Source organism: Nannobrachium achirus, assembly GCF_963921795.1.
Source record: "Nannobrachium achirus genome assembly, chromosome: 1".
In the NCBI taxonomy this organism is placed as follows: Eukaryota; Metazoa; Chordata; class Actinopteri; order Myctophiformes; family Myctophidae; genus Nannobrachium; species Nannobrachium achirus.
In genome coordinates, this window is record NC_137810.1 from 24,308,304 (window position 1) to 24,324,739 (window position 16,436).

The window sequence follows — 16,436 nt, forward strand, 5'->3', positions numbered from 1 at the left end:
CCCATCAAAATTAAGTCATAACACTGATGTCATGGACTGGCCTGGACATATTTGGGCATGGCTAACATGGAACTTCATATATGGGCATAAAAGGGACACAGACAATGGGTATTGTATAACTGGGTGGGGGATGCATTTCCAACTTGCATCGCATCCTACTTGCATCGTTTGAGTAGACTGGTGCCCAACACACCGGTCTAGTAGTTTAGAATGAAACTGGGGCATCAGCCATTCCTTAATGCTCAAAACAACATTAGTACAGAACCAGCTTCTTCTACTGCTGTCTAACAAACTACTGTAACTAACAGCTATGAAAGAGGAAAGGTGAAGCAGACCGGATAAAATGATGTGGGAGAACGTACAAATCCGTACCCGAGGAAAGCATCAAGGCATGAATAAAAAGTCAGAAAGCATCAAGGCGGGAATAAAAAGTCTGATGTGGGGTATCTGTGTTTGGAAGCTGGGGACTCCAAGCTGCCCCTCCCAGGATGCTGTCTGTCGGCACTGGTCCAGCACTTCCTGTGCTTCTACTCCCAACACTTCCTGTCCCTTTTCTGCTGCCCAGATCAACAGAAAGATAAGCGATTGTGTGTGTGTGTGTGTGTGTGTGTGTGTGTGTGCGTGCGTGCGTGCGTGCGTGTGTGCGCAGGGCTGTGTGAGTTAGATGGAGTAGTGTTGCTCTCAGGCCTGCTGAGACCGGTTCTTCTGATCCATGCAGATCCCATATCCTGGTCAGACCTATGTTGAAAGTTTAACATTTCAGCCACATTTACAGCAATGTTCCCTTACTGTAATAGACCAGGCATAATGACAGTGTCTTGTGTTGATGTTACAACAAGACTCAAGACTTACACTCACCTTCTCTTCCAAGTTTAGATGTACATATTTTTATCTTTAAGAGGAAATGTGCAATAGTGTTTTAGTTTCTGGTTAAATCCTTCAGCAATAGTGCTTCAACAATGCCTCTCTGTTATGCTACTTCTATTATCTCTTTATGTCATATTGTGGGCTATAGCTAAAGGAAATGCTTAACAAATAATGCTTGCATTATAGATGACTATTTTGGTCAGTTATTGAGTTCCAAATTAGCCAAACGCTTGCATCTGTTTACTTCATTGTGTGGTCAGTGGTCTTGAAGCTGTCACATTGGGCAGACTCGATGCAGACTGGATTCTATGGAAAGAATTACTTCCTGGTTTTGCTGTTTTCTTAGGCTGGACTTTCTTCCTGGGTATAACTCAACTTTCCAAATATAACCACCACATGCTGATGCATTTTGGCAGTCGCTGGCATTCTGGGGAACACTCCCATGTCAGTGGCTTGTGGCTTCATTGGTTAAACTTGCCAAGGTTGAGGGTTCCAATACCAGCAGGGAATATGTATAAGTATGAACTGTGCTAGCTACTCTGGGTGTATGTTTTGAATTATTTAAAATGTCACCCATCAAGTGGCATTGCATTGATGAAGGGAGAGGATCTTCGTGTTATACTTGCAGTATGGTGATTTGACAACATAGTTTGTCTTAAAACCTGTTCAAGTACAATTGCAGTACATGAGCCATGTCTATATACCCTTATGGATGCATGTTTTTCCATTGAGGCAGGCGAGATCAGTTAATCACAGGGAGACATTTTTTCCAAGATACAATATGTTAGCCAGCTTTGGGCAATGCCAAAAAGCAGTTATTTGTGCTCTGAAAGCAGGTTTGAGCCAGTCTAGTGTTTCAGAGCAGCTAAGGGATTGGTCAGTCTAATATATAGAGCTGTAAACAATTTTACTAGTTACTAGTTTACTTGTCTTTCTGTTATTTAAATTGTCTGGTCTCTCTTCACAAGTATTCAATTATTACGCATACAAAATAAATCTTAAAACCAAGTGGGAACCCTGTTGGGGAAAAAATAATCTTTTCAAAATGTAACAAAATCCTAAAAGGACTGTTAAAGGATAATTTCTGGGCCATTCAAGGACTTGTTGACAAGGTGCAGCAGTCAACCTTACAATACTTATGCTTTTGTTATTACGTATCCACTCCTGGTTAACTCTTTGAACTCGGGTTCAAGAAGATCCGAAAAATGATCTTATATTTACAATTGGCTTAGAGGCCACGCCCACTTCAAGCACGGACATGAAGCCTCCACAAAACGGACATGCTTGAAGCCTATACTCACACAGGCACTGAGAGAGAGAGAGAGAGAGAGAGAGAGAGAGAGGGAGAGGGAAGGGGAGAGGAGCGGGCAGTGTATCGAATTACATTTACAACAGAGAGGGACACACACACACACACACACACACACACACACACACACACACACACACACACACACACACACACACACACACACACACACCGGAAGTGCGTCCGGCGGTCAAATATGTCCGACCGGAAATGTGCGCTGCGCCACAATAGTTCCGCCACAATAAAACCCCACAATATACATATATATAATTTATTTTATTTTATTTTTTTAACTTTTTTATTTATTTATTTTTTTCAAAAACTTTTTTTTTTTTTTTTTTTTACGTTTTTTAGTAAAGAAGCGGGCGTGGACTCTAGATGTGAGCGGCCCGAAGGGCCGCGAACCTCTAGTGTCCTAATACTGGTATGAGATCATGGTCTCTTCAAGTGTGCAGTAGTCTCTCTACTTCCTATTGGTATTGAGAGGCCTCATTCTTTGTGTATTGGGCTGTGTGTTTGCACTGTAGGTTGAATGTCCTCCGTTTACATTATCTACTGATGACAGACTCGCTTGGAATCGGCCATCTTTACACGCATCTCAGTCATTCCACAGAGTGGCACACACATGCACACACGCACGCACACACACGCACGCACGCACGCACACATACAGTAGTCGCAGGGCTGTTTTGTATGTAGTATGTGGGTTTGTACAGTATGTGGGGAGGGGGAAGGTGGTGGGGGGGTTTGTATGTAAAATATTCGAAATGCATACAACGTATTGAGCAGCAGCATTAGTTCTTCCACTAAACTAAAAGCCTTGTGCTGCACTTTAGCTTACTGCCCTGGAATCTGCAAGTCATTTGATTGCTGCACTCTCACTTGTCATCCTACCATTAAAGATGATTAATGGAATATTGGCTTTAAGTGGTTAATCATCGATTTCGTTGATATAGAAAGTGAATTCGATCTTGTTGATTTATAAAAAGTAAAAGAAATGATCAGAATTGTTATTTCTATTCAATCATTCGATTAATTGAAAAAAGTAATTGATAGGATAATAATCGCTAAGACAGACAATAATCAATAGTTGTCAGCCCTTCAATAGTTGTTCAGGAGAATCTGCAACAAAGTTCAGTTGGCAACCTCCATGTGTGTGTTTGTGTCATGTGGACAAAGTAACTTCAAAAGGCAAGTAAGGTTCAAATGGCATGTGGGTTGATAGTTGTAGACAATGACAGAGTTGTCATACAAAAGATAAAAATATACTGTAATTAGGCCTAGATCTTTATCCATAGTACTAGCTAACCTGTGCACATTCAACAATGCCTATTAGACTGCTTCCCATTTCCTCTGTCAGTCTTTGTAGCTCCACATTTGCATGATTACAGCCATTGATGATCACTAGATTATGACTACTGTATATTTAAATTCAAATTTGGCTCTACACGTTTACTCCAAAAAGGCTCCTGGGCATTTGATACACCAGGGAGAGAGATACTTCAGGGAGAGAGAGAGAGAGAGAAAGAGGTGGGGGCGGGTGGGGCACTGGGGGGGGTAATTTAGATTCCTCCAGTCCAGATGTTGACCCGTTCACCCGTACCAAATATACTGTTGCCAGTTCTTGTCACACTTTGCCAGACTGCAGCTGGGAGACAATCAAGCAGCGATCATTTACATGTCTTTGGATTATTAGTGTCAACTAGGAATTTCTATGTTATAGGGTTAGGGTTAGCTGCCATGGAAAGAAACCCTCCAAGAAGGGTCTCTGATTCTGTTGGTATATCAACCATTAGTGTACAATGTATCATTCTTCCAAAAAGAAATAGCAATATGTAATCACACTTAATTATCAGCAAACAACACAACGCGATACTGTCGTACCTTTTCCATTCCAAATACAACTCATTGTTGTTATATGCTGTATTTAGCTTGGTTGATGCTATCAAGAGACCAGGCTGTGTGATTCGTGTCATCTATTCTCCTAGGCTTTTAACTAGATCAGTGTGTGAGGACGAGTACAACAGAGCAGCTTCTTGTACTGTGGTATCTCTCTTTTCCCCGTCCTCATTCCCTACAGATGGTTTCATTTACGTTTTGTTTTTTAGCCTGTGTGTGTGTGTGTGTGTGTGTGTGTGTGTGTGTGTGTGTGTGTGTGTGTGTGTGTGTGTGTGTGTGTGTGTGTGAGTGTGTGTGTGTGTGTGTGTGTGTGTGTGTGTGGCTGTGTGGCTGTGTGAGTGGGTGGCTGTGTGTGACTGTGTGGTTGCATGGGTGTTTGTGTGCCTGTGCATTGCATGTGTGTTTGTCTATGTGTGTTTGTCTACGCACACATGGATGTGCCATCCATGTGTGCGTGTGCGTGTTTGTCTGTGTCCATGTGTGATTGCTGCTAACATCTTCCTGATACTCTGCCACAAACATTCTTCAGAGTGTATGTGTTACCATATAAGGAGTGTGTCCCCCTGGCAGCCAGAGAATGTAGTGTGAGAGTTACTGAAGGCTAATTTATACTCGTCACTCCCCGAAAATAACACATTTTCAAGAACAAGAGAGGAAAGGAGTGGATGTTAATGGGGGGTGATTTCCTGTCAAATTACTAGCTCCCTTTTTTAAACTACATTCACGGTTTCTTCCAAAGGAAACGTGCTTCATTAATTTATTTATTTTTGCCATAGAACCACTCATTTAACAATGTACCACACTGTCCCAGTAGCAAAGCCATCATTCAAACGATTTATGTTTAGTATTTTAAATTCTTGAACAGTTTTGAATGAGCTTATCCCAAGTGTGTCCTGTGACTTTACTTGTCTATAGCATACATAGAATAGAACTATTGGTTGAACACTTTTTCAGCTGAAATAACTTAACTCAAATGCTTTTCCTGTCCCTCTCTGGGACCTCGGAATGCCAGCTATACTGTACACATCATTGGCTCTCAAAGTGGGGTCCGGGAACGCCCACTCGCTCAGGGTTCCTTGGGGAGGTACCAGGGGGTCCCTAGGGCAGTGGTTTTCAAAGTGGATTCCAGGGACTCTGTGGGCTCCTTTAGGGGGGTCTATAAAGTGACCCATACAAGTCTGTAACTCTGAAAGTGTACAGAGTTAAGGGGAGACCTTGAAATTTGAAAGTTTGAGAAAACACTGCCCTAGGGGTCACAAACCCTTTACAGATGGGGGTCTGTGACCAAATACATACATTTTGGACAAGAAAGTTTGAGAACCACTGCTGTACATGCAACTAGCAGCAATGCATGCCACAGGAAAGGTCCTATCTTCTCTGGACATGGCTGAAAGACCAGGAGGCATGAAGACAGTCAAGACACATACTGTATGTATGGACATGTTTCTGAACACATGACTGCCTGTGTCTAATCTCTCCAGAGACACACTGTTGGCTCACACAATTCTCTTTAATGCTTTCGTCTAACCGTCTGTACATGGGAAGCACTGAAAAATTAACACACTCACACACACACACACACACACACACACACACACACACACACACACACACACACAAACACACACACACACACACACACACACACACACACAAACACACACACACACACACACACACACACACACACACACACACACACACACACACACACTTCCGTTTCGCTTTTGCAGTCACATAAATATTATGTCCTACTGGAAACCAAGTTAATTAAGCCTATATCAAAACCGCCATAAGACCACCTGACTGCAATTTGCAACTGGACCCAGACCTAGACTAGCCTTCTAACCGGCCCAAAGAAATGACCCCACACGGTTTTTCTGTAAATGTACTTTTATTGCACAGTAGTATTGATGATTTCTTGTATAGTATTTACAGTACGTGTCTGTGTCTTGATGAATTGAATACATAGGACCACAATGGAAACAAGCCCTCTGGACTGTTTGAGCCCTCTGTGCCTTTTAGCATTAATGTATAATAACTGTACCATTGTACCTTTTGCAAATTGTTAATACATAAAGTATTCAGTCATTCAATCTAGCCTGTTGCTTAGCACAAATGAAAATAAAATATATTTTATGTTTTAAATAATACACCATTTCTTTATATACGGTATTTTCATATAAAGAAATGACACAGGAGATTGTAGAAAGAAATAGACGTCTGTCTTCTGTGTTTGGCAGGCTTACATAATATTCAAATGCAATATGGATTCTGAAGCTTTCAATCCCAATTACAATGCTTTAACTGTTAATATTGGCTCCTTGCATGCACCTGCTTGTCCGAAAAAAGTAAAAATCACGGTATGCCGTTTTCACTGTGGGGAAATTTCTATTCTCCCAGTACTTTCATCAAAAATTACTAGGTATTTTGCCGTCAAATTTTGGAGTCCAAAACTAACGGAAGACAAAATAAGTGGCCGTTTTCACATGGCGTGAATTTCAAAATTGCCGTCATTTTGGACTCAGTTTGACTCAGTGAAAACGGGGCTTAGGATGTGTCCATGAGGGGATCCCCCACACTGTAGAAAGCAGCAGCACACAAGTCACATACTCATTGTTTGTGTGTTGATATTTATACACACCTCTATTCAGAAACACCTCTATTCAGAAGATTGACTTCCATTATTCTAAATAGAGGTGTCACTTAACCCTAACCTAAACCCTAACCCTAACCTCAGTGGGGGTATTTCTGAATAGGGGTAGGGGTGTTTCTGAATAGAGGGCTGCCCCCAATATGTATAAAGGCCAACACACAAACAAACCACACTATTTGTTTGTGTTCAATTCTTTCGACCCCGTTTTATGAGTTTCTTGCCAACACAAAGACATTTAACTGGTGGGAAACCAGTGTGTGTGTGTGTGTGTGTGTGTGTGTGTGTGTGTGTGTGTGTGTGTGTGTGTGTGTGTGTGTGTGTGTGTGTGTGTGTGTGTGTGTGTGTGTGTGTGTGTGTGTGTGTGAGAGAGAGTGTTTTAGCCATGCATCAGTGTTTGCATGTGTGTATTTTTGCTAGAGTGTTTCTGGTGCCTTTTTACAGCGTCCAGCCTGCCTGTTGAGTTGACCTGCAGCTCATGAATAGAATGTTTGTTTGCATGTGAAGGGCATTCTCCCCGGCCCATTGCTTTACTCAGGAAATAACACTGTCTGTTGTTTCAGGCTCTGCATACAGTATATTCTGCTTCATTTTCCCCATGGGCCTGGGGTCCAGTCATTGTGACTGTGTTTGCTTGAATACATTCCTTTACAGTGAATGAAGAATTCAAAAACAAACAAAATAGTTGCAAAAAAAAAGGCTAGGATTAACAGCAGCAAACCTTTATCAAAAGTCTGTTTGTAATTAATTTACTTCTGGGCTTAATTGTCACACGAATGACAGACACACACAATGTTCATATGCACACGCCTGCACACGCCATTTGCCCAAAATAGCAGATCTGCAAGTCACGTTGTGACGCGTCGTGAGATTGTAGATCTGCTATTTCTGGCATGCAACAACATTGGCGAATAGTGACAAAACGCTGAACCGGAAGTTTACAGAATGCAGAGTATGCTATGGGCGTGACCAATGCTGTTTTGTGCCCCCAGGTTAGCGTAACTCTCTATTAGAAGGCTCTGGGTTAGCTGACTAATTAGGGCTGTCACAATTATTACATAATCGTCTAATCGCAATTATATGAGGTAATCGCAATTATTTTGCATAATCGTCATAATCGTTTCCATGTTGAAAAATATTAATATAGTTTCAAACACTTTCAAAAAGTAATGGAAATAGTATATCTAGCGTTGCGACGTGTTGTGAGATTGTAGATTGGCTATTTCCACTATCAATGTTCTTTTTTAAGTATAAAGTTGTCAAATATGTCAGTCATTTCTTGGTATATTTAGGTTATGTTTCATATTTGCCAGGTGCATCTTCAAAGCCTAAAAGCCAAACAGAAATGTAATTGTCAATGACAAATACGCAATTAAATTGTTAATCGCAATTATTTGAGTGACAATTAGTCGCCATGTAAAATATCATAATCGTGACAGCCCTACGGCTAATACACAAATCTTCAGATGCCCTCGGAGCTCGAGCTGCAAGAATTAACACGAAGTACAGGATACAGCTACAGGATGTATAGATGTTGTGTATTTGTATGTCTTGCACGCCCTCAGAGCCCTGATGTTGTATGTCACACACAACCCTATAAACACAAGCACAGAAAGCATGGGTCAACACCATACAGCGACAGTTTGCCGTCTTGCCGCAACCTGATGAACTTAACAAAATGCGGAGAGGAAAACGTAATTGCTTCTGGTGTGAACAAGTGGAAGAAATACCCATCGATCGTGTACAGCCATGGGAAAGTTGGATACACAAAGGAGGCTGTCTGTGCAGAAAATGCTTTCATACAAAGCCAAGAACAGATGTCGTTAATGTCCAGCTGCTAAAGCAACGTGCTGTTGACCAGAGTGAGAGGCGAGATGGCCAACTTAATGGCAAAAAAGACAAACGAAAGTTTCATGGCCACAGGTCAATTTAAATTATTTCCCCACTACATCTTGAAGGAACTGATGCTGCTGTCCAATATCACAGGCTAGGCATTATGCCATAATGTGGATGAGATGAGGGACATAAGTTGGTAAAAAGAGTAAGTGGAAGCTTGAATTTCCCTTAAATAGGAAGTCAAAAATGTACATTTACAATTACATAAAAATTCTATAGTTTTTAGCCAGAGCTACTTACAATTGTCATCTAACACATTAAAGTGCTTAGAGTTTATTAAACTCAGATGAGTCCATCTGATAACTTTTTTACGCTCTTTGGAGCTAAAGCAAAACTGACAGTGAACCTTGTAATATCACCATCTATCTGGCCACGCCCACAATTAATGCCCCCACTTTATTTTCCATTCCGCCGCCAATGGAAGGCATGTCTGATTTTGAAAATGGCCAGTCTATGACAGAATGGAATGGCGGTCTTCACAAATAGGCATTCGTTTTCCTCGTGTGCTCTGCTCCAAGTTATCTCCATCCATTGATCTCTGGTGTTCTTTCTGTGGTCTTAGTCTGAGTGACATTATGTGTCAGAATGACCAGCCTTTTTTGGCATGTCAACTGAATTTGACTGACATTTTGGTGTTTTACTTGACTGACTGGCTGATTTACAGACAGACTGAATAAGGAATGACTCACTGTAGGCAAATGACTAATGACTGGCTTACAGTACCAGCTACTGAACTCTGGGCTAGATTAGCTTTAAAATGATTGCACACTGTAATTATGTGGAAAAATAGTGTCTGTTTGTCCAGTGCAGGCATTTCACTGCTTCTACTTGACTACTTCAAGTAGTAGGGAATTAAGTTGTACTTTTAGCATGGTGAGAGAACGCATGCACGCACACACGCACGCACGCACACATGCACGCACAAACAGTTATTAATACTGGTCTGTTAAGACAAACTGTTGTACAATCTTGGAAATATCCCTTTCCATTTGTAACAACATTGAATGTTATTACAACCGTAGGTCACAATTTAATATCAGAACCGTCACATCTTGACCTTATCTGTATGGGTAACACTTGTCTTTTTTGTTGATTGACTCTCATGCTCTGACATTACGCTCTGACATCACTGTGATGTCAGGGGGAACCAAATCCCTTTTATTGCCGTATATGGAGATCCCTGTGATGCCAGGGGAACAAATCTCTTTTATGCCCATATATGGAGATATGGAGATCCCTGTGATGCCAGGGGAACCAAATGCCCTTTATGCCCATATATGGAGATTCCTGATGCCACATTTGGAACCAAACTACTTCCGCTACCCATCTGTGTGTGTCTCTCTCTCAATATGTGGAGCTGACTACCATCACCTGGATCTCCATATATGTAAAAGTCCATATATGGGTATTCCCCAGAAAACCCTTTTATGCCCATATATGGAGATCCCTGATGTCATCAATATTAAGCCCATATCTAACAGGACGTCATGGAGGTCACATCGGCCACATACCACACTAACAGAATCCATATATGTGACTAGGTCTGGTACTTTGTTCCTTATGTCTGCATTGGTCATTTTTCTTTTTTGTACAGATTATCCAAGTACAGAATCTAAGCTTTCATATGATGTATCATTTGTTGGAATTGGAGCATATTTGAAGAAGTTATGGATATTTTAAACTTGTTGCACCATAAACCCCAAAGTGCTTAAAAAGCCATTTGAATGCCAGGAACATTTTTACACCTCTAGGTCGCCAGAAGTGGGTGTGACAATGGGAGGGACAATAGGTACTTACCTACACCCCTAAATCACTCCCCCAAGTCAAACCACACCCACAGTGGTAGCTGTCAACTTCAAATTTACTTTTATTTACTACAATTATTTAAAACTACTATTTAGTAGTAGACCTGTGGTAATATATTGTGCTATAGTGCTTGCAGCCATGTCAGAAATAGTGGCCAGTGGTCTTTTCTACCTCCTCCCCTCCTTATATGCTCATCCTGTCATTTTCTTCTTTTTGTAGTTTTTATTTTTCACTAAAATAGTGTGTTACAAAATTACCTACATTTTATAATTAAGTAAAAGTATCAATACTGCAATGTAGAATCACTCTGTTACAAGTAAAAGTCCAGAATTAAAAATGTACTTGAGTAAAAGTACAAAAGTATTGGTATCCAAATGTACTTAAAGTACCAAAAGTAAAAGTACAAAATGTTTGAAAATAGCAGATCTACAAGCTCACAACGCGTCGCACCGCAATGCGTTGTGAGCTTGTAGATCGGCTATTTTCAAATAGCCTTGGTATAACATAGGGCTAAAGTGGTTTATGTATGTTTTAAACTTTAGTTGCTTTGTAGATTAGCATTATTGGGCTAAATGTAAAGACGCTACGCTGCGCCAACCGTGAATTCAACACAATCTGCTGTTGAGCCGTTTAACCAATTTGCTACGTACGTCTACACAAACGGTCAGATTACAAAGATAAATTGCTTTAGTGAAGGCTCACGGATGTCACCATAGGGTACGCTCCCGCAGAATGTCCCGTAATGATCGTATTATTTAACGAGGAGCATTTTAATCCGATCGGTCGTCGTTTCCTTAAAAAGGTATTAATGTATCTAAGTGCAGTACACCTCGCAACCGATGGGGTCGCATGGCTGAAAAACAACAGAAAATGGCGTCTGATCGGATTAAAATGCTGTTTATTAAACAATACGAAAGATACGGGTAATTCTGCTTGAGCGTACCATACTGTGACATCTGTGAGACTTCAATAAGCACTTTATCTTTGAAATATGAAAGTTTTTGTAGACGTACGTAGCAAATAGGTTTAACTGCTAAACACGAGGTTGAAGTGAATCTATTACGTGCGCTGTGCTTTATATAACATCGTCGATTTTTCTGTTTGTGTAACTTCAGTCAGATTGAAGGATCATCTGAACTAATGAACCACAATCTACAGGCTACGCTTAACCGCCTCGCGTTGTGAGCTTGTAGAAGAGCAAAAATAGAGTTTGGTCGCGTTTTATACAACAGATGCCTACGTTAGCCTGCAGCTAACGCTATAGCGTATCTCGCATCTCGGCCACTAGTCTGTAGTATAACAAAGCCCCGCTATTCTCGAACGCTTCTTGCCTTTTGTGAACATTATATCCAAAAAGTACAGGTCCTATGCCGGTCTCTCATCTGTTTACTTCATTAGCGTGGAAGAAAATCGAAGCAGCTTGTTGAAATAAAGTTTATATCGCTCATTTTTGTCAGCCGGTCCTTTGTTTTTAGACATGCTGCCTCCCCTGGTCACGTGGTATAGACACAACGAATAATAGAGGGGAAAATAATGCAACGGCTGACAAAATGAGCGATATAAACTCTTTATTTCAACACGCTGATTGGATTTTCTTCCACGCTTGAAAAGTAAACAGTTGAGAGAAGTGTATAGGACCTTTACTTTTTGGACAGAATGTTCACAAAAGGTAAGAAGCGTTCGTGAGCGGTGGGGCTTTATTTTTTTTACCACAGACGAGGCTGAGATGTGAGATACGCTGTATAGCGTTAGCTTCCCACTAGCGCCGGCTGTTCCATTGCGAGAAGACATCATCGCTGTCTTTCTTTGTGTGCCCGAGAGCGACTCAGAGAGTCAGATCACGACGTATAAATCAAAAAATAAATCCTTCCAGAATACTGTCTTCTGCAAATCAATAACATTAGCGAGATGAAGTTAGTCAGACTGAAGAGTGTTTACACACTAGATCCAGATGCACCATGCTGTATGGGCGGTGCTCAGAGCGTGAACACGAGTGAAACCTGATGAACAATGGATTCCGTCGGCCAATCGAAACTAATCTAAAGAGCTGACTTCTCCGCCTCCAGAAACGGTCTGTAATCTCTCACAAAGTAAGGCAAGTTTACTACACTAGTGTTAACATTTGGCAACCTTAACAAAGATATCTTATGGAATGAAAACATTCTAATATATTCAAACTGTCTTAATAGAAAAAAAACGAAAAACGAAAAAAAAAATAAACCAATCTTATTTTAGCATTTTCTGACTTTTAAAAACGGCGACAAATGGACCTTTCCACCAGCACCAGACACATATGGCCAAGACAGATGGCCAAGACAGCCCATATCTGTGTGGCTGGTTCCTACAGACAGGGATCTCCATATATGGGCATAAAAGGGAATGTATGTATGATGTCAGATGTCATAGACGTCATAGGACTTTCACATAACAAATAACTGAGTAAGCATGTTTGGGGTATCACAGCATATCTCCATAAATGGGTACCAGGGGTCTCCATGGGTAACTGGTCCGATATACATCACTGGCCAGATGGCCAAGACATGGCGCGACCTCGCCCTAGGTTTTTTGCCCTTAGGCGTCTTACTGGTATAGTAATATATAATAATATATATATAATAATATAAAATGATAAATGTGTTTAGATAGATGTGTCCAGTGGAAGTCATTTGAATCAGAGAGGACAGGATCAACTCTGTTTGAATGTGGCTCCGTAGGGGGTTGGCTTTTGGATAAACTCCCTGACCAACGGAGAGGAAATGCCTTTATGCTTCTCTGTTTGCCTCTGCTGCTCTTCATTGTTTATCAAAGGCAGAGGAGAAGCCCGTTCCCCCCCCCCCCCTACTTGCACAGTGAAATTCTCAATGTTAAATTGAACTCTGAGTGTAATGTGTGACAGGGTAGTGTTAATTTACTACACTTTACAACTCTGCGGTGCCTCTGGCACGGCCGAGCGCTCCAACAAAGACATATGCCCGTGTTTGTGGGTGGGAAGCCGGTTGGGATAGACGTTCTCTGTAATTTCATTAGCGCCTCCTACAGGTTGGTCAGGGTGCTTTTTCAGCCGGAAGCTTTGAGGGATTGTGTGTTCCTCCGCATGCAATTACACCCTCCTGGTGAAATGCCCCCCCCCCCCCCCTTCCCCCTGTTGGGTGAGAAGCAGTACACATGTGTATTGAAGGAGACACAAGTTTGTCTACAGTACACGCTCCTCAAGATGAATAAGTAGGGGTTGGCATAACTTGGCAGTGACAGAGTTGGCAGTGACAGGGACTACAAACATGGGGAGTATTGGCAATGCTTAAATTGGGGAGAAAATGAAAAGTCAACAGCCGTTAATACTTATGTTTCCTGCGAGGCTGTCAATAAAAGATCTTCCAAGGATCTCCGGCTGTCTGCAATTAATTTCTTATGCAACCAGCTCTGCTCAAACACTGATATATGAAACATGAGTCACCCCAGAGAGCTCAAAGAAGAGGTTATTGTATCCCACTTTCTCATACAGATGGTATCTGTCCAATTGATTTTCTGTTTCATTTCAACTGCTTTATTTGAATTCAATATGAATCACGCCCTCTGGGGAACTGTCTGTGACAGGGAGTTTGCATAACCTCAGTAATTATTATACAGTTGATACAGAGAGTAAGGCACTGAATAAAGATGGCTTTCTCATCCTAGCCCTTACTACTGTAGTGACTTTGTTTTGAGCGGATAGTACTTCATGGCAAGTGTCTCAAAACAGCAGTGAATTCTCATGATAGTATGAGATTTATATCATTTGAGTAACGTGACACATAAACACAATTACTGCTGGTGTGGATATTAACCAGGTTCTAAATTATTATTATAATTTTTGTGATATTATTTTATACTAAATAGTCAATCTACAAGCTGTGAGCTTGCAGATTGGCTATTTTTGCTACTTTGTAAAAGTCTGGAAAAGTATTGAAAAAACACTATGAAAGTTAGGAGTCATCATCGTATGACTTACATAAGCTGTGTTATTATTGCGATCTCGATGACTGAATCCAGGTTGCATTCTTTAGGTTGTGTATTTTGGAATTTGATCCTTCTAAAGGATCTGAGGTATGTCCTACTTTCCTGAAGGCTCCCTCAAGCGAAAACCATCCTACCTCAACAACAACCTTATCCTCCTTAGTCTGTGCGAGAAAACCCTCAGTGTTCATGTATCCCTTTGTAAATCCCCAAGTGTAAAATAAATGCCACTCATCAAATGGTCTGTACGGTTCCATTTGTACACTCAGAGTTAAATGCACATTACTGGGGGCGCCCGCTGGCCTGGTGGTCAAAGCGCGTACCATATTCTAGTTATGATGCCTGCTGGCGTCGCCGGTTCGATTCCCGATCCGGACGACCTTTGCAACATGTCATTCCCCATCTCTCTCCCCATTTCCTGTCAGTCTACTGTCCTATCAAATAAAGGCATGAAAAGCCCAAAAACAAATCTTAAAAAAAGAAATGCACATTACTATGTGAAAGATGCTTTTGGCAAAGAGGAGTGAGGTCATGATGGAGAAGCAGTGCTCTTCTGAGAGGCAGACTTAGGGCCAGTGTTTTTTTTTCTCTCTTCCTCATGCTGTCAGTGATCCAGAGAGTATAATGGACACTGTCTAAAATATGACACCATGCTGTCAGAGAAGATTTAAATTGCCTTCAGAACCTTCATCCGTCTCTTTATTATGCCTCTGCTGGCGACGGCTGTGGCCGGAGGCATTACGTTTGCATTATGACCATCTGTCCATACATCTGCCCCTCCGTTGTCGTGAACGCGATATCTCAGGAACACCTCGAGGGGATTTCTTCACGTTTTGTACAAACATCCACTCAAGGATGAACTGATTTGACGAATTAGTCATGGTAATTGTGACCTCACAATCTACTTTCATTTTGCCTAAAAATACACCTAACTCATTTTTATTAAATTCCTTTCTAAGTCTTCACCACATATGAGTATGGACAGATGTAAACTGCACCCGTTTGGCAGAGGCATACAACTGTGATGCAGTATTGCAAGTTTTTCTTTATTTTATTTAGTTTTATTGTTCCATTCCCTCCCTTCTTAAGGCTCTATCAGAGTCCAGGGTGAAGAGCTATTCACTTCACCGTGGTGTAGTTTTCTAGCCATCACCTAAAAATACATAACAAAGCCTAGGTGATAGCTAGGAAACTACAACGCAGTGAAGTGAATAGCTCTACACCCTGGACTCTGACCCCCCTTCACACCCCTGTTTAAATTCTGTGTGTTTTTCAATCGCTAAAACAATAACAGGAAATACAAACATTAGATAACAAATGTGCAGAACGTGAATTCAGACAAAGCTACTGTGGTTGAACCCTTTCTCACCACTACTGCCAGGGGGTGTTGTTGTGTTCGGTCTGGTTTATTAATCAGGCAAGGATGGAGAGGAAAAGCCAGGTTGGATGGGTGTATGTCTGACCTCTGTTGCTCTCTATCTGTCTCTCTCTCGCAGGCGGAGGGCGATGTAGCAGCTCTAAACCGTCGTATCCAGCTGGTGGAGGAGGAGTTGGACCGGGCCCAGGAGAGGCTGGCCACGGCACTGCAGAAACTGGAGGAGGCTGAGAAGGCTGCAGACGAAAGCGAGAGGTCAGTCAGGTTCACATTAATTTGAATTACAGACAATTGAGAGAAAGGAGTCAGGGGGGGGCCAGGATCAGCCTCGGTTTTCTGTCCCTGCAGTTGTCTTGTGACAGTATGGAGTCATTTGGGTGCCTGTGTGTGCGTGCGTGTGTGCTCACGCACTCCCATGCTTGACTGTGTGCCTGTGTGCGTAAGTGCGCGTGTGTTGTACTTGTTCTCTACATTTTCATTTATCTAGACAGACATATGAAAGTTCTACTATGCACACTTCTAGGGCAGCCTAGAAGTGTGCATAGTAGAACTTTCATATGTCTGTCTGTCTATGAATCTATCTGTCTGTGTGTCTGTCTGTGGGTCTGTTTGTGAATTCCACGAATCTCTGTATATAC

The 16,436-nt window shown here is 41.6% G+C and overlaps 1 protein-coding gene across 3 annotated transcripts in view; it reads left to right on the forward strand.

Moving 5' to 3' along the window:
- The window catches only part of tpm4a (tropomyosin 4a), a gene marked incomplete at both ends in the record, with an annotated part of 34,937 nt that overhangs the window by 11,903 nt on the left and 6,598 nt on the right, over positions 1-16,436 (forward strand). For all 3 annotated transcript variants that reach the window (XM_080732369.1, XM_080732370.1, XM_080732371.1), the window contains one exon: positions 15,920-16,053. In XM_080732369.1, coding sequence (XP_080588495.1) covers positions 15,920-16,053 — 134 coding nt within the window. The remainder of the gene's footprint in view (positions 1-15,919; positions 16,054-16,436) is intronic.